Raw genomic sequence first — 22,863 nt, forward strand, 5'->3', positions numbered from 1 at the left:
TTGTAAGATGCACCGCTGGTATAATCCCACCAATCCTCCTCCCTCTACCCACCTCCCCCCACCCTCCCCTCCCTTTCCCCCTTCCCCCTATTCTTACGTTGTAACTGGGTTATAGCTTTCATGTGAAAACCCTAAATTAGTTTCATAGGAGGGCTGAGTACATTGGATACTTTTTCTTCCATTCTTGAGAGACTTTACTAAGAAGAATATGTTCCAGCTCCATCCATGTAAACATGAAAGAGGTAAAGTCTCCATCTTTCTTTAAGGCTGCATAATATTCCATGGTGTTCAGGTACTACAATTTATCAGTCCATTTGTGGATCGATGGGCACTTGGGCTTCTTCCATGACTTAGCAATTATGAATTGAGCTGCAATAAACATTCTGGTACAAATATCTTTGTTATGATGTGCTTTTTGGTCTTCTGGGTATATGCCCAGTAGAAGGATTACAGGATTGAATGGCAGATTTATTAAATTTTAGTGTATTTAAATGTTATATTTATCTTTTATGATTGTGCCTTTGTGTCTTAATTTTTCATTTGCTAAGGTCTGAAAATATTGAATATATTCTTCTAAGTTTTAAAGATACTTTTAAAAGATAATCTTCGATCTAAACCGAATATATTTAAAGTTTTAAGTAGAGACCCAAATTTAGTTTTTTCTAAGGGAATAATCAATTGTACAACTTTTAAAAAATTCCCTTGTTTTTCTACTGGCTTATAAGGATATAACTTAAATATGTATATATGGATCGGACAATTAAGTTTGCAAACTTATTGTAGAAAAAGTGCTACATATCTCATTGACGAATACCACTACAGTCACCTTCAAAGTAGTCCCCTAGGAAGCTATGCATCAACACTGCACCTCATCCACCCTTTAAGGCAATTTTAGAACTCTTTCTGGAAGAAGCATCAGGGCTGTTGTTGTATGGTACACAAAAACATGCAACCATAATAACGCCACTCAGCAAGACACTGCTACATGTTGACATGAGCACAGGGGTGAGACACTGATACCCCAAAGTTATGAAACCCTACTGAGTTGTTTGTACAGTGCAGCCAACCTGGAGGCGAGTTCGCAAACTTAATTGTCAGACCTTTGTACAACAGCAGCTCTGATGGTCATTCTAGAAAAAGAGTTCCAAAATTGCTTTGAAGGGGGGACTAGGTGCTGGCATCAGTGCACAGATAGCTTCCCAAGGGCAGTCCTTCCAAGGTGAAAATAGTCATATTCAGCAATAAGGTATGTAGCACTTTTTTCTAGGATGAGTTCACAAACTTCATTGTCAGACTCTGGTCTGAGGGTCTCTCCTACTCTGATTCAAGGGAAGCAGCAGCAACATTCAGCATTTGATATGCCCTTGCCAGTCAGGAACTATACAAAGCATTTCACATGCTCAGACCAGAATGTCAGGGCTTAAATGTGCATTAGGGAGCCCTGATAAATGGTAGGTCTTACTATTACTTATTTGTACACTGGTTGATAGAACTGTGTGCATCATGTGAGGTACAAAAATATCCTGGTTGACACAAACTACATTTTTTAAAATAGTATCCCAAATATATAACTTGCTTTTAATTAACAGGGAAAAAAAAAGCAACGCATTTCCACAGAGGCAGATATCCTAGTAGCTTTAATAGAAACGAACAGTATCAGCTTGTTTGAACAAAGCTTTTAGAATAAGTGAGCAATTAAATTCTTAATGTAGAGACAGAACCACAACAAGCCCTAGATCCCAGAGTAGTTAAAGGCCAACAAATTAGGCATATTTTGCTTAATAGTTTTAGCTTTAATGTAAATATATATTATTTAGAATATCATCTAAACTATATAATGGCTATTTAATCGTACTTGAATTAAAACCAGGATTTCTGACTTCCAGATAGTCTTTTAAGTTTTCCAATATGGACATAAACTAACCCCTATTCTTCTCTACATATCAAATGTGAAATAACTGTCACAATATATCAACATTTTCACAGAAAGATTTTTAAGGCTTCTGGCACATAAAATGTGTAATATCTGTTTGACAACATCATAATTATATACAGAAAATACTTAAAATTATCCTTGTGCAATTTAAGTTCTAAAGATTAAAAAACCAAGTGTTCCATGTTAATAAAATATTAAAATACCTTGAGCGTCCTAGAAGTTTGACACTGATTTATAAATTCATAAAGAATGCACAAAATAAGTCTTTTGCACTAAGTGATTCATAATGGAAAATAATTTTTGAATGGAATATACTTATTCACTATCACTACTTTTCTTCTAAAAGAAGAAAATTCCTTCTTTTTAGCACAAAATAGGCCTTAATATAACTTACAAATGTTTCCAATTAAATAGTAACATTGAGGCAGCAATTGTCAGATCTGTTTGCCTAGCTCTTCATGTGTCAGACGAATACCTGTCTATCAATCTTAATTTATACTTTTGTCTAAGTCGCCATTGTACAGAATGTGTCAGTAAGTGAAGTCAGTAAACAGTGATTATTTCTTATTTGAAAAAAAAAATGAAAGTCATTTACACAACATTGTAAAGTTCTAAAGCAGCATATTCAGCTCTTAAGGCAAAAAATATGAACAAATTATTATAAATTATAAATTCTGGTAATTCTTGTGGCATTAAAAGCCACAGTACAAATTCTTATACTTTAACAGAAAATATATTAGTGTACATCTGGATATACATTTGCCACTTTTTCCATTAGGATGAAGTCAGTCTGGGAAGGGAAAACGGTGAAGTGCAGTACGGCAGGGCAACCTTCAAGGGCCATCCTGGGCATCAGAAGACAAGGAACGGCTGAGTCTTGACCTTCCATTCACAGATACTGTATTTGACGGAACAGTAACCTAAGAGAAAACAAGGTAAAGCAGGACAGCTATCTAATTTTTAGTTTTCAACAATTATCACGTTTTAAGTTCTGCTTAATTATAAATGCTAGCATTTAGTATTTATTATCCAATAAATTACAAATAATGAATAAATGTTCACCCTACCTTAAAATTGAGAGAGTTGTTATTTCCACAACAAACAAGTTAAATAATCCATTAACACATTTTAGTCTTTACAAAATTACCAAATCAACACAAAGGATAAAAGCACAAACAGACTGCAGGCCAAGCTGTTAAAGAGCATTTTTAGCTAGATTCATTCTGGCTCCCCAGGAGTGCTTTCGAGAACGTAAGAAATTAAGGTTAATTCCACAAAGTAACAAATTTTACAATTTTTGCATTAATGCTATATATTAACTTGAAGTTTCCCTCCCACTGACCCCTTATTTAAAACAAAATAAACAGCTTTTGGGTTTTAAAGTGCTTTCATAGGAAGGGCTTAAAAAAAACCTCCTGAGTGTTATGCCAAAATATTGCAGAATAAAAAGTTTTCTTTTGTGTGTGTAAATAAACTTCTAAGGTTCAAAATTCTATGGCGGGGCGGCGCATGTGGCTCAGTGAGTAGGGCGCCGGCCCCATATACCAAGGGTAGCGGGTTCAAACCCAGCCCCGGCCAAACTGCAACAACAACAACAACAAAAAAAAAAAACAGCATTCTGGGCGGCGCCTGTGGCTCAAGGAGTAGGGCACCAGTCCCGTATGCCGGAGGTGGCGGGTTCAAACCCAGCCCCGGCCAAAAAAAAAAAACCACAAAAAAAAAAAAAATAAACAAAATTCTATGGCAGTGTCTTCTATTTGTAAACTGTAAGTGACTAGAAACACTACAATGAGAATTTCCTAAATAGCTTGAATGTCTAACTTTAGAAGAATGTAAAGAAAAATCATCTGTATCCTGAATAATACATACGTATGACATTTTGAAATATTAAACAAATAATGAAGATATTTTAAGTTTATCTCTAGATTATAATTTGACTAATTTAGACTCATAACTAAACACTTCTCATAAGAAGAGAACTAAAGTATAAATGGTCACACTAATTTAACGGAGCAAATTTAGTGGCAAGGAAAATAATTCATGGCAACAAGCAGTTAATTTTGGGGAAATTGGCGAATGTAGCTTGGATTTGGTTTCCTTATGCTTCATAGCAGGTGTCCTCAAACTGCGGCCCGCAGGCCACATGAAGCGGTGTAAATTGTATTTGTTCCCGTTTTGTTTTTTACTTAAAAATAGATATGTGCAGTGTGCATAGGAATTTGTTCACAGTTGTTTTTTTTTAAACTATAGTCCAGCCCTCCAGCGGTCTGAGGGACAGTGAATTGGCCCCCTGTTTAAAAAGTTTGAGGACGCCTGCTTCATAGTCTGCTTTTTGCTAAATGGTCATCTAAACTAACGAGTTTTGTGGATGGTCTTATTAATCAGGATGGAGCAGAGTGGCTGACGCCACAACCCAACACACAATGGCCAAGAAGAGGATTTGCCACCAGCACAAGGAAGACCTCACCTGTGCATCCCCACCTGAATGGGGACTGAAGACCCCAGTCTTGGCAAGGGAAAATACCCCCAGAAAAAGGGAAAAATAAACAGTAAGCTGAGGGAGACAGAACAAAGAAAAGTCAGCTAGTTTATCTTTACACCAGCCGCTGATAGATTTCTTATCTGAGCAAGTGTCCTGCTTTTCCCAGAGCTCTGGCCTATTGGGGATACAGCTTACTAACATCCCTGCTGGGTCTGTAAACACTCTGAGGAATAATGGCCACAGAAGACGCTATGGCAAGACCCGGAAAGATACAGTAACTAGGCCCATTCCTGCCCAGTAAACAGACAAAGCAAATACGCATTGTGGAGATTTGTATTGGGCTGGGGCACAGATCAAGGGAACAGCTCAAGCCCTGAAATATGGGTAGGAGGGCTTATATCCCTTATTGCAAAGGAAGACCCTTTGTGGTGGGGATGCAGGGAAAATTTCTCTCCCACCAGTTCTTCAGAGGCAATAGATGCCCGCGGCATTTCACTCCACAGTAAACTAGCAGAGTTTAACACCTCCCTAGGAATCTGTGTGTGTGAACTCAGACAGGAGGCTGCCCCTGCACAAGGTTCAGGATTTCTTAAGACTGCTCAGACCCTTAAAGTTAATGATTACGGAAACAACAGGAGCTGATATGCTCACTCAGGGAAACTGCTGGTATCTTTGTTCCCTCCCTCAGTTTACCCTTTGGGCTAATGGGCAAATAGCCTTCAAGAAAAGCTGAGTGAAACTGACACTCAGGGCCACCACCAGAACCCCACAAGTGGGCAGTGGTCCTGAGTTCCTACCTTTAAAAGTTCTATTTGGTGTTTCTTGTCTCTTTCTTTCTCCTCTAACTTAGCATTTCTTCAATCAGTCGCGGCCAGACCCACAGGTATTAATGGACCCTGCCCCTGGGTCAGGACCCCAGCAGTCTGCACCCTGTTTGCTATTCACAATGGGATTTCTTTCCATATATAGACAACTAACAACAGGTAACAACTTTTCATTGTGAAACCCAATTCTCTGTGTCTAGAAGAATTACTTTTGTAATTCTTGCCAAAACTATAGTTCCTGTAATTTTTTTGTAAAGAGATATTTTGTTTTAGGCACTTAAGAAACATATTGATATTTAAACTCTAAATAATTAATCTACAATTAAAAACACTCATTCCAATACCATAAAGAGGATCCAGTTAAATGTCCACCAATAAGGAGCTAGTAGGCTATGTTGTATTCATATAGTTAAACACTATGTAGTAGTTAATAATGCATGTGTACATTTATATGTAATCAGAATGAAAGCTTCAGAGATACATCTTTATGATCTGTGGAAAACCCCATTTTTGTAAATTAATGTTTACACATTACAAAAATGGTCTAGAAAGTTAAATAGCAATCTATTAAGAGCAGTTACTTTTGGAGATAAATTGCATTTCCTTTGATATTTTAAAATTGTTTATTAAACTAAAAAAAAAGATATCAATAGAGTAATATTCTGAGCGCAGAGATCTTACCTATTATAATTCTACTTTATACCTACCTTATAAGGCATTGTTTATTTTAGTGCCTGACACATTACAATGCTCAATGAACATTTCTTTAATATGATATTTTTTTATGAACATTTATAAAATATTACTTAATTTTTTGAACAAGGAACATATTCTAATACTTTAAAAATAACATATAAGAACTTACTGATGTGAATACATATTGATGTAATTATCTACCTTTGAAGTTTAAAGAATTTTCAAAACTTACACATAGCTTTCTTATTTCCATAAGGAACATAACGATAAAATTTTCTATCATTTATTTTTACTTTTAAAATAAATGGAAATAGGTGTCAACCTGAAACCCTTTGGTTGTTCAAATTCAAACCAAGGGAGTATGAATACAAGCAGAATGATTAAATTAACCAAGAATGATTCTGAATGACTTATCCCATTTTTCCTCCCCTTCCCCCAGGCTTCTGTTGAATAAATAAATTTTAATTATGAGAAAATAAGTAATATGTAGTGTTAAACAGGATTCGTTAGTTTTTTCTTTTTTCAGGTGTTGTTTTTACCAACCTATATTTTATTTATAACAGTGTGATAACTTGATTTTTAGTAACTAAGGCACTGTGAAGGGCTGACAGCAGCCAAAGTAGTTCTGTATCAATATAGGCCAATGATAATAGATTAATTGCTCTTATTCTCTGTATATAATTTGCTATTTCATATATGAATCTTAACCTCAAACAATTTATAAAACAATGAGCTAGATTAATGCTTTATATGAAAACAAGACTAGTTTCTGTGCCTGTGTGGGGGTTGAGTGGATTAGGTATAACCCTCTGCCCCCACCAGAAACTTGAAAAACATATGGCACATTCATGGCTGACTTTTACATTAGAGCAACCAGCTAGATAATTGTTCTAATGTGAACCAACCATTATAATGAAGGTTAATTGCTCAGTCTGAAACAGAGCCATAAGGCAAGTTAGTACCTGCAGTTAAATGAACATTTGGTTGCCAACATACAGGCGAACACGGTGCCAAGTTTCTGATGAACAATCTAAACCCACTGTCAAAATCACTAGAGATTTTATTTGGCAATGTAATTGTTGTTTTATAAAAAAAAAGTCAGAAATTTTTTAAAAACTAAGATATCTTCAGTAAAGGACAGAAGCACTGGATTTAAACAAAGGTCACAAGAAAAGAAGAGCTTGTTTGTGTTCGTTACTGCCACTTTTTTCAGTTTTCTAAAATGCAATATGTGTATGGAAAACGTCGATTGAACATAAATATACCATCCAATGAAAGAAAACAAACGTGCACACACCCACCACCCAGAAAGACAAAGAGTGCCTTCAGCCCCTTACTTGTCTGGACTTCATTAAAATTTTGATATTTCCTTAATCATAGATTTTGGCATTAATTTGGATATTTTAAACCTATTGTATTAAATAACATTTATCATAATTACTGAGTTTTTTGATCACCCTTTAAATTGTACACCTGCCCCACCTCAGTAGGTTCTCAATAACCCTTCCCTGGGAGGTAACTACTATCATGATTTTCTTTTTTTCTTTTTTTGGAGCCAGAGTCTCACTATATCACCCTTGGTAGAGTGCCATGGTGTCATAGCACACAGCAACCTCTAACTCTTGGGCTTAAGCAATTCTCTTGTCTCAGCCTCCCAAGAAGCTGGGACTACAGGCGCCTTCCACAATGTCTGGCTATTTTTTTGTTATAGTTGTCATTGTTGTTCGGCAGGCCTGGGCTGGGTTCAAATCCCCCAGCTCTGGTGTATGTGGCTGGCACCCTAACGCCTGAGCTACAGGTGCTGAGCCCACTATCATGATTTTTATAATAATTTGCTTACTTTTAAAAATAAATGCCACTTGTACATGCATCAGTAAGTTGTTTGTATGTTGTCAAACTTTACACATATATATTTTTGTGTTTCTGTTCATATTATGTGTCTTTTGGTTTTGTCCATTTTATTGTGATAGTCAATTCTTTGAATATATTATTTATTCTGCTAATTATAACTGGGAGTTATTGTAAATAATATCCCATGAAAATTTTTACATGTGTAAATTATAACATGCAAAAATCACAATTTTTAGAATATGTAACTAAATGTAAAAATCCTGGTCATGAAGGGTGGGCAAGAGTCACAGAGATTCTGTAACTCTTGATTAGAGCCCATGTCCACTTCCAGTGAAATGAAGTAGATTATGGAATTTTCATTTAAAAAATTTAGGAGCTGGGCCAGGTGTGGTGGCTCACGCCTATAATCCCAGCACTTTGGGAGGCCAAGATGGGCAGATCATCTGAGCTCCCAAGTTCGAGACCAGCCTGAGCAAGAGCAAGACCCTGTCTCTAAAAAATTAGCTGGGCCTTGGCACAGGTGCCTGTAGTCCCAGCTACTCAGGAGGCTGAGGCAAGAGAATCACTTGAGCCCAAGGTTTAGAGGTTGCTGTGAGCTATGACAGCAGAGCACTCTACCAGGGGTGACTCTACCAGTCACCTGTCTCAGAAAACTCCCCAAATGTAGGAGCTGACACTATATAGATGTACAGCTATCAATAACCTCCTACTTAAAGACAAAATTTTAAACTGAATGGGACTAGGAGATCATCATTTAGGGCATGCCTTCTGTGTTGATTCACAACCAGCTCATTCTCGAAGCAATGAGCTTTTTCTCTGAGAATGGACTGCCAAGTGAGGGCCCACATTAAAGCAAGTACATGGGTGCTGGGCCTATACAGTACTGTTGGCCTAAAAGGCATTTTCAATACACTGTCTTCTGAAATTAGTTCACTGTCTTAGTACAAAGGCATTGTAATCTGTTTTGAATAGTTACATGGTCCTGACACACCAATGTACCTCAGGCTCAGTCTGGGTGTGCACAGTGGCACAGGCTTGATTTTATTCATTTTTGCATCCCCAGTATTTAGTATGGTACTTTTATGCTTAAAAAATGTTGGTCAGATTTATTAAACTGAGAAACCAGTAGTGAATGGTCTGAGACTCATCCTTAATTTACAAGATCAGAAATAGAAAACTCTTTCTAAGTGAGAATGCACATTTTATTGACATGGGCATATATCACCCCCTAAAAATATACATTTGCCATCATTTGTGACATTCAAAATTCAAAATTCAAAGCTACTCCAAATATTTATACAGCCTGGCACCTAAATACAGACTTTACAATAATCTACACAATTCAGTCCTAATCCCCTGAATGACTCCTTCCTGTTTCCTCCACTTTTGACAGCACCCAATATTTTGCCTTGTCTCTGTTTGATCAGATGGGAATGCCAAGTCCTCTGGGAGGGAATGGATAGCATTCATGGTTCCACCTAAACACACTAAGAAAACTAGCTTGAGCAGTCAAGTCCATCCAATACCGGTGTGGCTGAAAGGCGCAGAAAGCCTTTACCCATTTTTCTCTATCTTTGTGGCATTCCTGTTCCTTGCAGATTTCATTTCTGTTCACTCAACTTTTTCGCTCAACAAGTCTCTTACTCTAAATGGCTTCTAAAATGACCAGGGAAAGAATGCACAAAATGAGCTGCACAGGGAGCCAGGGGGATAATAAATACTCGTATTGTCTTGGATGTTGGGGTGCTTTCCAACCAGGAGGATAAAGGGAAGAAGAGAACAGAGGTTTAGGGTGATGGCAGCCTCTAGGGAGTCTGAGGGACGGTGCCTTGCTCAACGCTTCAGCACACCTTCTGTCAGTGGATGAAGGGGACACAGAGGAAATGTGCCTGCAAGAATTCTCAGTGACTCTTGTTTGGTGTTTGCCTTGCAAACAGACACACCTCTTCTCCTGATGCCCTCCTCACCCCTCAGTGAGGAGGTCTGAGACACTTTGGCAGGACATTACTAAGACTTAAATTTCTGCATTAGCTCTCAACTCTCATCTAAACTCTAGGTTTTCTTTTTTATTAACCTATAAAACTTGCTGCTACCCTCCACATACGGCAGTAACTTTAATTACTGCAGAAGCTATGACTGAAAACTTACAGGTTCCTATCATCTCATCCACTTCATCTGAAATAGAGAGGTTATTTTCAAAAGAATCTTTCTTGCTGTGTCAACATAATCCCTTAAAATAAGAGTCCAGGGCACGTTCTCTACATATTTATGTAAGAATGAACAAAACCTATTTTCTACACCTGGCCTATGTTGTGGAATACAGACCCAACATATTTTTAAGGATATGTAAGACTCTGGACTCTGTCAGCTTATACTTCAAAAATGACCTCTGACATAAGAGTAACTTTTGGATCCCAAGTTAGACTTAAACCCTAGAAACATCTTTTTTCCTAAGTGTTAGCTTGACAATGTTGAAAATAAACCCACTGTCACCATCTGATAGAGAAAACTTACCCTTTTCAATTTGGCAGCAGCCTCTCCAGAACGGATTGCAGTCAGCAAACTCTGTCGGATCTGTTCTGGGTCAGAGCTTTGGAATGTTAAAGAACTTTGTCTCTTAAGGGTGAATGATGGGCAGCCAGCTGGAGTCAGGATTGGGGAGTTCTGTTCATTATATGCAGGACTATTTTCCTATAAAAATAAATGCAAAACGTTTCTATGACTAACAAAAGAAGAACAGACCATTTTGACAAAAACAAGTTTCATCATCAATAGTTCTTTAAGTATCACCATTTGCCATGCTGATGCTTTAAACACAGCTTCTTCCACTGCTTTATCTCTAATTAAGTTGGAAGATGAAGGTATTGTGTAATCTTTTGAACTCAGAAGGCTAAAAAGGAAAGTGGTACCTCTCTTTGTTTCTTTAGTACAATGGTAATTTTACTGTGGCTTGAGTAAAAAAAAAAAAAAAAAAAAGCTGGCTTTGCCAATACATGGAGTAGGCTAGAAGAGCCAAATTAATAAAAAATGTTCATAAACAAAATAACCCATTTCACAGTTCCGACATATTAGGCTGAGAAATTCCTATTTTTAATTGTACAAAACAAATACATACCAGAAATTTCACATTTGTTGAATCTATTATATCTTCTACTACTATAGAAATACTAATAGTACAGGAATACTAATTACTATGCTAACTTAATAGCTTCTTTTGTGTTTCTGAAAGTCAGAGGCTAAGGGCTGACCATATTTTATTTCTTCCGTGCAACTAAAAATAAAAAATAGGAAATTCTAAACTGAAGAATCAAAAATTTAATTAAACTCCTAAGAAGGAATAATCTGCAAATGATTTAACTGGTATATGTTATCCAGTAATCGTAAGTTTTTTTCAAACAGCCAAATAAATATCTTTACAAAAAGTGAGCTAAACAGGACTCAGGCAATGATTCAAAAATGGTATTATCTAAACCAAGCTTCCATTGTTTAGGAATGATACTCCATTCCAAGAAAAACCACAGGCTTTGTTCTCAATAATTAATCTCTATATCATACATCCTGTCCTGATGATATATCAATGTAACAGAGATGAATGTAAAATATATGAAGCACTATTCCAGATAAATATTGCTTTACAATTATGGAAAAATCTTTACTTGGCAATATGGTTAATGTTCTCTTACTCTAGGAATGTTTGAAAAAGTACTATTAAATACTTTCGGAACTGTCACATAAATATGAAAAGTATTTTTTAAACACTATCAGGGTAAAAGTACACAAAGTATTTCTTAAAAATTACATGAGGATTATCAAGAGTCATGTTGTAAATTTCGTCCTTCCCTTTGATTAACAGAACCTAGCAAAATACAACATTCAGTTGGCCATACACGAAGTTACAGAGTGGTCAGAGGATATTTTTGTCAGCATACATATTACAATTGGAAAAGGTGACACTGAATTGACAAAATGGGAATTAAAATTACATTTTAAAACTCTTTTAATATAAATTATTTATATACAACAATATTTGATAAACTGAGGTTGAATGGAAAATGCTTAACTGAGAGCTGCTTGATTACTTTATCTAGCTTCTGATACTATTTATGTTTCTATATTAAAACTGATTTGCTAAATAGTTAAAAACAAATCAAGATAAGAAAACACAGCTAAACAAAAGCATAAACTAGTATGTCATACAAATATATAAGCACAGAAATTTTAAAACATTTACTAATGGCACAATGTATATATAATGACAACCTTATAGAGATATCCAAATCAATTATATGTATTATAAGAATTCTTAGAGTTAATAAGAGATTCCATGTATTGCCTCTCTCTTTTCCCGATAACAGCTTTATAATCAGATTAACATGGCTTCATAGTTGAGCAGCGCACAAACACACCGACATGCTTGTTAACCTCCATTTTACCATATTATTAAATCTGAATCCCTCTTTTTAAAAGGTAACATTTACCTTGTCAGTCACACTGAGTTGTGGACTGTCCACAGACATATTTCGCGAGGGAGTCTTCCCGTCCTCCGTGTCGGCTGGAGGGTGGGCAGGTGCACCGTCACTGGGTGATTCAGTACGGGCTTTACTGAAAGACTGGGACCTTTTCACCACAGCAAGGGCAAAGGGTGAAGGAGCAGAGCTTGAGTACGGTCGTGGGGCACCAAAAGTTTTCAGTGTCTTCAGATTTAGTGCTGCCACCTGGCTAGCAGGTAGTGCTGCGGGTTTCGGGGCCGTGGGAGGAGGAGAGGTTTCAGCAGGCTGCGGACTGATGAGATCATCATCAGTTTTTTTAATACGGGGTTGTGGGACAGAGTGGGTTGTTTGACTTAAGGAAGAAAGGGTCTGCTCTGGAGGAGGCAGCACATCCCTTTCTGCATCTTTACTTGTTAGGTCTTTTGGTGTTGGATTAGGGGCAGCATGGACACTTTTGGCGGCTGCAGACGTCACATAGTGACCTGATACTCTCTTCTGCATCTGCAAGAAAAAAGAGCTTGGTTTGGCCTGGGGATTTGAAACCCGTGATTTAAATTTTGACTCCAAAATATTGTTAATGTCTTCCAAATTTGGTGCAAAAAGAGCTGTGCCAGTGTGCCTCATCACTTTGGAAGGAGGTTTCAGGGAATTAACTGTGGCACCATCAGGTGAGCTCAGCGCACTGGGTACCTGATGGTCGGTTCTCAAGTTAGGTTTAAGGTCCACTGCTGACTCCTTTGGACCTTCGGAAATAACAGGATCTTCCATTTGGATGGCAGTTTCTTTCACATTCTCGGGAGAGGGTTTTCCCAAAGTATGTATCTCTGGGTCATTTTTATGCCCTATGGTTTCTGATTCACAGTCTTTCACTATTTCCAAGGATCTGGGAGGCACTATTTTATATGTAGTCATTCCAATTTTAGGTATATACTCTCTTGTAATTTCGTTTGAAGGTTTTGGCTTGGGATTATAGTCCTGTCTGTAAAATGGATAATTTTTTAGGTAAGAAACAGTTGAATTTTTGTCAATTTCATCTACAGGAGGCAAAAGATCATCATGACCATGGGCAGAAACTGGATTTTTCACGATGAGTTGATCTTCTGAATGTGTAATTAGGGTGCCCTGAATCCTACGTTCCCTTGAAGTATCTACAGAATCTTGTGGGCTTAAGAATGAGTGTTGAGTTGATTTGTTATTCTGTGAAGTTTGTATACTTTCATTGACTTTGAGGTCAGGCAAATTATGATCTTGGTGATTCCTGTAAAAACTGTCACAGGAAGGGATTGTCTGAATTGCTGCATCTTGCATTTTTGTCTTGTCTGCACTGGGTTGATTCAGTTTTTGATCTGGTACTGATAAAGCTGATAGATGGTTTTCTGTGTCACTCATAATAATACCAGTTTCACATGCCAGAGAGTTTGATAGTCTGTCAACTTCCACATCCATATTGTTGGACGTGTTGGTAACACCTCCAACGTTGATGTCTGTCTTCCTTGCTCCATTTTTCACATTATCTTCTGTATTCTTTGGAACAATTATTTCATTTTGAACTACTGAAAGAAAAAAGATCAAGTTAAGTGTAGGAAAAAAGTAGAAAACCTCAAGTTTTCAATGCCTACCTCCCCTCAATCTGAAATAGGTTGAACTCTACAGATAATTTTCAACTCATTAACTCACAAAAGCAGCCAGTGGCCTACATCATGTTAATTAACCCCTCTGTGCCTTCATATGCTGTGATGTAAATGGATGAAAATAGACATTTTACATTACACTTGTCAGTTACACAGGAAGCTCACAGGACAGAGTACTGGCCAGAGCAAGTGCTCCACAGAAACTGTTTCTTCTTAGAAGTGAAAACATCAAATTTTCAGTCATTGTTAATAACAATAAAGGAAAGAAACTGACTTCTCCAAACCTATTTTTTCTATTTTTCCATTTTGACTCTGTCTTTTATAGCCCTAGTATATTTCATTAAATATAACGTTAAAAGAGAAACAATCCCAGCAAAGGTTGTCAATTTTAATTAAGACATATAACAGAAAATATTAACTTTTAGATCTGAAGTAAAAACAGAATCTGATTGTCTTGTTAATTAAGTGTCCTTAAAGACTTTTAAAGAACTCTATTTTTAGTCATAACAAAAGTGATTTCAAGTACATTAAAACAGTCATGTTCATCGTGATTTTTCTCTGTAGGAAAAAGGTATCCTTATTCCAGAGTCAGTGTTAAAGCAGAGACTGCTCTATACTACTTTTCTCCTTGATTCTAATTCAGACTTCCCCAAAATGAAAATCCCTTTTCAGTATCTAGGTTAACAAAACAGCCTCCAGTCAACAACGTGATGTCCAAGCACTGGTATGAGGCATCTGGAAGGTAACACAGGCTTAGGAACAAACACCTGAAGAATCAGGCCTCCTCCATGACCACTACCTTTATCTTCAAAACCTTAGTGGCCTTCCTTGCAGATACTGTAGTCTGCACAGCACAAGAGAAATGTCAAGTCATTAAAAGATGGCAAATGAGGGCGGCACCTGAGGATCAGTGGGAGGGCTCTGGCCCCATATACCGAGGGTAGTGGGTTCCAACCTGGCCCCGGCCAGCTAAGACAGCAGTGGCAACTGCAACAACAACAACAAAAAAATAGCTGGGCGTTGTGGCAGGCATCTCTAGTTCCAGCTACTCAGGAGGCTGAGGCAAGAGAATTGCTTAAGTCCAAGAGTTGAAAGCTGCTGTGAGCTGTGACGTCACCGCACTCTACCCAGGGTGACAGAATGAGACTCTGTCTCAAAAAAAAAAAAAAGGATGGCAAGTATTTCTCTGTAATTGTATCATCAACTACTATTACCTATAAGAAGATGAGATCCAGCCATTAAAAAAATCCACCCAGCTTTTGTAACAAGCTGGATGGATCTGGAGATCATTCTTCTAAGTGAAGTATCACAAGAATGGAAAAATACACACCACATATACTCAACTAAGTTGGAGTTAGTCAATTAATACTTACATGCACATATGGAACCAAAACTTAGAAGAAATGGTGGGTAGAGGGAGGAGGGAATGGTAATTTCACACCTAATTGGTACAAGGCACACTTTCTGAGTGAGGGGCACACTTATAACTTTGACTTAAAATGTGCAAAGCAAATTATGTAACCAAAACGTGTGTACCCTTATAATACTCTGAAATATATAGGGGTACACGTTTTGGTTACATAATAATTTTAAAATTTTGGTTACATATAATTTTGAAATTATATATCTATAATTTAAAAAGGTTAAATCAATGCACTGCCTTTTTCTGGTAAAAACAAAACAAAACAAAAAAGGTACACATGCATACCCAAAAAATCATGTTGTCAGGGAAATTTGTATATTAACACGTTTATTTATTTATTTATTTTGTTGCAGTTTGGCTGGGGCTGGGTTTGAACCCACCATCCTTGGTATATGGGGCCGGTGCCCTATCCACTGAGCCACAGGCGCTGCCCTGAACAAGTTTTTAAATATCTTTGCCTTATTAAACTCTGCTTATTTGCACAGATTTTGGTCATGATAGTTAATATTCCATATTATATTGCAAAATTCATTAAATATGAAATTCAAAATGAAGTTCATTTTTATTCTTTCCCAATCATCAAAGTACAGTGACTTCTTTTCAATGACCAATAAATATCAACTTTTTTGATTTACAACATGAAGGACACTTCTGATAAGGAGCTATAGAAGAGGCACACTCTTCTTTTTCTCTTAATTTACTTGCTGTAAAAATACTTTTTAATCTCTCTGTGATACTCAGAACCCTATTATGAGCATAAAAAAAGTTAAGTAGGGCGGTGCCTGTGGCTCAAGGAGTAGGGCACCGGCCCCATATACTGGAGGTGGCGGGTTCAAACCCAGCCCCAGCCAAAAAAAAAAAGTTAAGTAATGGTCCCTGGAAGCAGGAAATGATCCTAAATGTATTTTCTTCTCTCTTGCTTTTTCTCATTTTTCACTGAATATAAGTATTTCCCAGTTTACACAACAGAAACATTTTCCAAAGAAAGCATATTAATGTAGAAATAGATATGAAAACAATACCCCTATCACAAATCCTAATTTATGGCTTTTGGAACTCTCAGTTTCCTTTTTTCATATTTTGTGGTGGGTTACCCACTTTACCACTGTCTAGCTCTGAATTTGTCATCAACATGTCACAATTATTCCCAATGACTGTCAGGCCTGTGAAGTTCGAATCCACCCTCACACACACCTGACAATGAGACATATCTGACAAGTGTCTACGAATGGCTAGGCCACTTTACAGGGACGGTCAGTAGAGGAAGAAGGTGCTTTTGTACCCACACCCCTACCCAAAATGGACACTGACATCTGCCACATGAAGAATGAATGATTTAGATTAAGTGTAGGTGATTTAGATTAAGTGATTTAGATAAGGGTAGGTAAAAAAGGAAACAGAATGAAACTAATTTAAGAATAATGTAAATTATTTAAAAAAAACACATGAAGGTTCAGCGCTCATAGCTCAGTGGTTAGGGCGCCAGCCACATACACGGGGGCTGGTGGGTTCGAACCCGGCCTAGGCCTGCCAAACAATGACAACTACAACAAAAAAATAGCCAGGTGCTGTGGTGGGAGCCTATAGTCCCAGCTAATTGGGAGGCTGAGGCAAGAAAATCACTTAAGCCCAGGAGTTTGAGGTTGCTGTGATGCCATGGCATTCTACTGAGGGTGACACAGTGAGAATCTATCTCCAAAAAAAAAAAAAAACCTTAAGTAAACAAAAAACAAAGGTCATTGCAATCCATATACAAATCAAAATAAATATTACATAAAGGTATCTGTGATTCAGGCATTAACCTGGTGTCAAAATCTTAACAAAACCCACTCAATTTGACTATTATTTTAAGGAGAAAGAGTAGATTTTAAATCATGATTTCTCAACAGGAAATAAATAAACCATGATTTCTATGATGCTATTGCCATCATGCCATCATAGTATGTGAAAAACTAAATCAAGAGGAAAAAATAGGGAAATTTACTTTTAGACCTTCTCAGTACGATATGGTAACTCACAATGGTTTGGACCGTGTGGGAAAATGAATCATAGGCCTACACAGTAAGTCAACAAACACATATCACACACATATAAAATTTGGGGATTGTCCATGACTTATCCAAATATGAATATTATATTCCTATGTTTCCCGGGAATCTTAACCAAGTTTTTTATATTAACATAGTAGATAGGACTATGAGAATTCATAAGCCATTTCCTTATCACCTTAAAATACCACTGTGTATTCCTTGAACATTCAACTTGTATAGGATTGTATTTTCTGAAATTCCATCCTAAGTGTATATTTTAGGAATATCTCTTCTAGTATTTTTATAGTTTCACGTCTTAAGTTTAAATTGTTAATCCATTGAGAGTCTATCTTAGTTAATGGTGAAAGGTGTGAGTCCAGTTTCAGTCTTCTACAGGTTGCCAGCTAGAAGAGGGGAATACTCTCGTACAGGGAATACCCCTAAAGGAATTGGCCTGGGTGAGTATTTTATGAGGAGGACCCCCTGGGCAATTGAAGCAGCTTCAAAAATACACTACTGGGACCTGATCAAACTAAAAAGCTCCTGCACAGCCAAGAACACAGTAAGTAAAGCAAGCAGACAGCACTCAGAATGGGAGAAGATATTTGCAGGTTATGTCTCTGACAAAGGTTCAATAACCAGAATCCACAGAGAACTCAAACGTATAAGCAAAAAAAGAACAAGTGACCCCATCACAGGCTGGGCAAGGGACTTGAAGAGAAACTTCTCTGAACAAGACAGGTGCACGGCCTACCAGACATATGAAAAAATGCTCATCATCTTTAATCATCAGAGAAATGCAAATCAAAACTACTTTGAGATATCATCTAACTCCAGTAAGATTAGTCCATATCACAAAATCCCAAGACCAGAGATGTTGGCGCTGATGTGGAGAAAAGGGAACACTTCTACACTGCTGGTGGGAATGCAAATTAATAAATTCCTTTTGGAAAGATGTTTGGAGAACACTTAGACATCTAAAAATAGATCTGCCATTCAATCCTATAACTTCTCTACTAGGCATATACCCAGAAGACCAAAAATCACATCATAATAAAGATATTTGTACCAGAATGTTTATTGTAGCTCAATTCATAATTGCTAAGTCATGGAAAAAGCCCAAGTGCCCATCAATCCACGAATGGATTAATAAATTGTGGTATATGTACACCATGGAATATTATGCAGCCTTAAAGAAAGATGGAGACTTTACCTCTTTCATGTTTACATGGATGGAGCTGGAACATATTCTTCTTAGTAAAGTATTTCAAGAATGGAAGAAAAAGTATCCAATGTACTCAGCCCTACTATGAAACTAATTTATGGCTTTCATATGAAAGCTATAACCCAGTTATAACCTAAGAATATGGGGAAGTGGGATGGGGAGGGAGGGAGGGGAGAGGATGGGTAAAGGGAGGGTGATTGGTGGGACTACACCTGCAATGCATCTTACAAGGGTACGTGTGAAACTTAGTAAATGTAGAATATAAGGTGTCTTAACACAATAACTAAGAAAATGCCAGGAAGGCTATGTTAACCAGTGTGATGAAAATGTGTCAAACTGTTTATAAAACCAGTATAAGGTGCCCCAAGATCGCATTGATGTACACAGCTATGATTTAATATTAAAAAAAAAAAAAGAATATCTCAGTATTCTTTTAGGTGCTATAGGGAATTCAAACAAAGCCCTGAAGTTTCTCTGATCCAAGACTGTCCAATTCAGTTGAGCAGTCAGAAATACAGGATTGCATGGCTTCTAATAATGGAGTTAAAAAAAAAAAAGAAATGTTAGGATTTGAATAGAAATTGAATAGGCAAAGCAGATGGAAAATTTTTTTCCATGCAAAGAGATAACATAGGTCTAATGGTAAAACTGAATGAATTGTATCATAAGAAGAAAAATGTTTTGATTTGGGGATAGGAATTGGGACATAGTGGTGGATAGGTTACATAATTAGATGGTCTGGGCCTTAAAAATTACACAGATAAGTTTTGTCAGCAACTTGATGGCTCGGCACCTGTGGCTCAAGTGGCTACGGCACCAGCTACATACACCTGAGCTGGAGGGTTCGAATCCAGCCCTGGCCTGCCAAACAATAATGATGGCTGCAACCAAAAAATAGCCAGGTGTTGTGGTGCACACCTGTAGTCCCAGCTACTTGGGAGGCTGAGGCAAGAGAATAGCTTAAGCTCAGGAGTTGGAGGTTGCTGTGGGCTATGATGCCACGGCACTCTACCCAGGGTGACAGATTGAGGCTCTGTCTCAAAAAAAAAAAAAAATGTAGCAACTTGAATATGAAGTAAAACAGGCATGGACTAGGGAGTCAGACAAGAAAAAGAGAAATAGACCACAGATAGATCAACAGAGAATGCATTTTTAAGATCCCAAATCTGAATTAGATAATCGCTAAGATATCATAAAAACAGAAGTAGTATACATAGTGGAGCATCCTTCAGAGCGACATTGATAAAGATTTTTTTTTTCTAATATTGACTGAATTAGGTCCAACAGTTCCTAGTTGCGGGACCTCAGCTGTTATTTAACATTTCTGCAGTACAATCATTGTTAATTGGGACTAAAATTGATAATACCCCATAATACTCATAAAGCAGGTCAATATATGAGATTACATAAGTTAATACATATAAAGTGTTAAGAACAGTCCTTGGCACATAATAGTATTATGAAAGTGTTAGCTATTAGTGGTTGATATAACTTACCATTCTCTTGGTTTTGGTCCAAAGACTTTGAATTACTTATACTACCAACTGCCAACTCTTTATTGCTTGTATCATACACTACGCTGGGTGGTCCTCTGAAAGATATGATATTGTATGTTATACATTGATACTGTTCAAACACACACACAATTAGAAAACAGGCAATAATTTACAAAGACAGATGGACTAAAATAATCATCTTTTTCTGCCAAATTCTGGAAACCTAATAGCAAAAAAAAAAAAAAAAAAAAAATACAGCTGAGAGGAAATGCTGCTATGAAACATTAGCTTTTGTACGGTGGTCCTATTATAAAGAAAAATGTAAGCAGCTTGGTAAAATGGACATCTTTCCAAAAGTATCTTTGTTCAGTTATTTGTTCTTTTAAAGTTATTTGTCTTTTGAAGGAAATTAAAGGAAACATTTAAGTTTTGCATCTGGCAAGTCAGAATGTGGACTGATCTCACTGATATTTTTCATGGTGATAGTACAGTTCAATTTGGCGACCATCCCACGCTAATTATAGTAAACATCTCATGAAGATAGTTTATTTTGCTTGGTGGATTTCACCTTTATTCAGGCTGTTGCATCTCAAACATAATACAAGTAGACTACACTACAGATTTCCATTCTTAGTATCAAGTGGAAAGTTGACCGGATTATAAAGTTGACTGCAAAAACAATACTGGTGATTCATCATACTTTAATATACAGAATTGTCTGCATAGCTTCTTGGCCTTTTGGCTAAGACCAAGTGTGGAATTGTTTTCATACACCAGTTAGTGAAAATCCTTCAGGAGTATGTGATGAAAATTGAAAATTAAATGTTACACTTAGTTCATATAGGTAATAGGCAAAACAGACACATAAACTTTAACTTTTGAGTCATACAAATTAACTCCCTGTTCCGGTTTATCTGGCATAGGGACAGTAGAACTGTTGAATTTGACTTTTTTTAAACATAATTAGGTGAAATTAGGTATTTTATTAATAATTTTATCATGACGGTAAAAGGGTTGGGGTATAAACACTGTATTTGTGTTTAAAATATTAGATCTATATTTCAGAAGATTAGTATTAATTAAACAAACGACCACCTCTGGCACCCAGACTACTTACTGTCCATCTGTGCATCGAGTTTCATGTTTCTCTTCCTTGGAGTTTTGTGAGGACTTTGCACTCTCATTGCCAAGGGCTGAGTCAGGGTCATTTTTTAGTGCATCTATTATATCAGTAGATACAGACGAAATATCTTGTGACTTCAGAGACATATTTTCAGCCTCATCTTTGGGTACTTCACTCAGTTCTTCCTTTTCATCTATCTCTTCAAGGCCATAATCAGAATTTATTCTAGCTACAAAGAAATGCAGATACAATCCTAGATATTAATTTGTCTCATTCTTCCTATGCAATCCTGGCAAGAAAGAAACTTCTAAAATAATAATTAGCTAGATTCTTTTACACAGAACTTCAGAAAATGCATTGTATGTATGGTAAATCTACAGCATTTTACTTGGAAAGTTATTAAAAGCTTAAAATTTCACAAGGATGTCTGGAATTAACTGATATATCTTTCCTAGGGTTCACCAAAATGGCAAAATTGCCAGACAAATACTATTCTTTGTTAAAAGAGAATTGTATTAAATTGAATCTATTGTACCGTACTACTTTTTCTTCTTATTCATTCATTCAAAAAATACTCGCTGTGTCAAACACTATCGTAGTTGCTGCTAGAGCTGTGTGGGTTTTTTTTTTTTTTTTCCCTCACCTTTTGAAAATGAGGTACAATTTGTGTTGAGTAAACTTTAGCATTTTGGGAACATAGTTCTTTGAATTTTGACAGTTGCATAACCCCCACCATGATCAAGATATAGAAGAATTCTGTCAACCCCCTAAATTCTTCCATGCTTCTTGGTAATCAATTCCTGCTGCTAACAGGAATCAGCCTTTAACAACCGTTATCTGTACAGTTTTGCCTTTTGCAAGAATGTCATATGAATGAAATCATACAACATCTAGACCTTGGAGTCTGGCTTCTGCATTTAACATCACACATTCAAGATTCAGTCGTGCAGTAGCACGGATCAGTTATTCGCTCCTTTTACGGCTAAGAATAAATCAGTGCGTTTACCATCCCTCACTATAGGGACATTTGCGTTGTTTACCAATTTTGAAAATTATGAACAAAAACACTATGACATCTCACATGCAGGCTTTTGTATGTGCAAGAACTCTGGTTTTGTTTGAGAAAATACCAGAGAATGAGACAAATAATGTGGGATAGTATAATTGTAAACTAATTTCAAACAACTGGTTTGAGGTGATAAAGATTCTTTCTGAGTCAAGAAAAAATTGGGCAAAATTTTGATCAAATTTAAGTATTACATAAATATAAAGCTTTGTCTTCTCAAAAGAAAATAATTCCAATAATTTTAAAATAAGATTACTGAGGCTGGGTGCAGTGGATCATATCTGTAATCCTAGCACTCCGGGAGATGGGAGGATTACTTGAGGTCAGGCGTTCAAGACCAGCCTAAGCAAGAGTAAGACCCTGTCTTTACTAAAAATAGAAAAATTAGCTGCGTATTGTGGTGCATGCTTGTAGTCCCAGCTACTTGAGAGGCTGAGGAAGAGGACTGCATTAGCCCAGGAGTTTGAGGTTGCACTGAGCTATGATGGTGCCAGTGCTGTCTGCCCAGGGTGACAGAGAGAGACTCAACCTCTAAAAAAACCCCACAATATTAAAAACACTATTATATTTTAAAAAGCCATGCATAGGTA

General features: G+C 36.9%; 1 protein-coding gene across 10 annotated transcripts in view; it reads right to left on the reverse strand.

The window, feature by feature from the left end:
• Positions 1 to 1,619: 1,619 nt before the first annotated feature.
• Positions 1,620 to 22,863, reverse strand: part of COBLL1 (cordon-bleu WH2 repeat protein like 1) — a 196,347-nt gene continuing 175,103 nt past the window's right edge. For 7 of the 10 annotated variants that reach the window (XM_053596893.1, XM_053596896.1, XM_053596895.1 and 4 more), the window contains 5 exons: positions 21,202 to 21,436; positions 20,085 to 20,179; positions 12,268 to 13,832; positions 10,304 to 10,480; positions 1,620 to 2,856 (listed from right to left, as the gene is read on the reverse strand). In XM_053596893.1, coding sequence (XP_053452868.1) covers positions 2,770 to 2,856; positions 10,304 to 10,480; positions 12,268 to 13,832; positions 20,085 to 20,179; positions 21,202 to 21,436 — 2,159 coding nt within the window. In that variant the 3' untranslated portion in view covers positions 1,620 to 2,769. The remainder of the gene's footprint in view (positions 2,857 to 10,303; positions 10,481 to 12,267; positions 13,833 to 20,084; positions 20,180 to 21,201; positions 21,437 to 22,863) is intronic. The other 3 variants (XM_053596894.1, XM_053596902.1, XM_053596899.1) reach the window with 2 other exon arrangements.

The sequence above is a fragment of the Nycticebus coucang genome, chromosome 7 (assembly GCF_027406575.1).
Source record: "Nycticebus coucang isolate mNycCou1 chromosome 7, mNycCou1.pri, whole genome shotgun sequence".
Taxonomy (NCBI): Eukaryota; Metazoa; Chordata; class Mammalia; order Primates; family Lorisidae; genus Nycticebus; species Nycticebus coucang.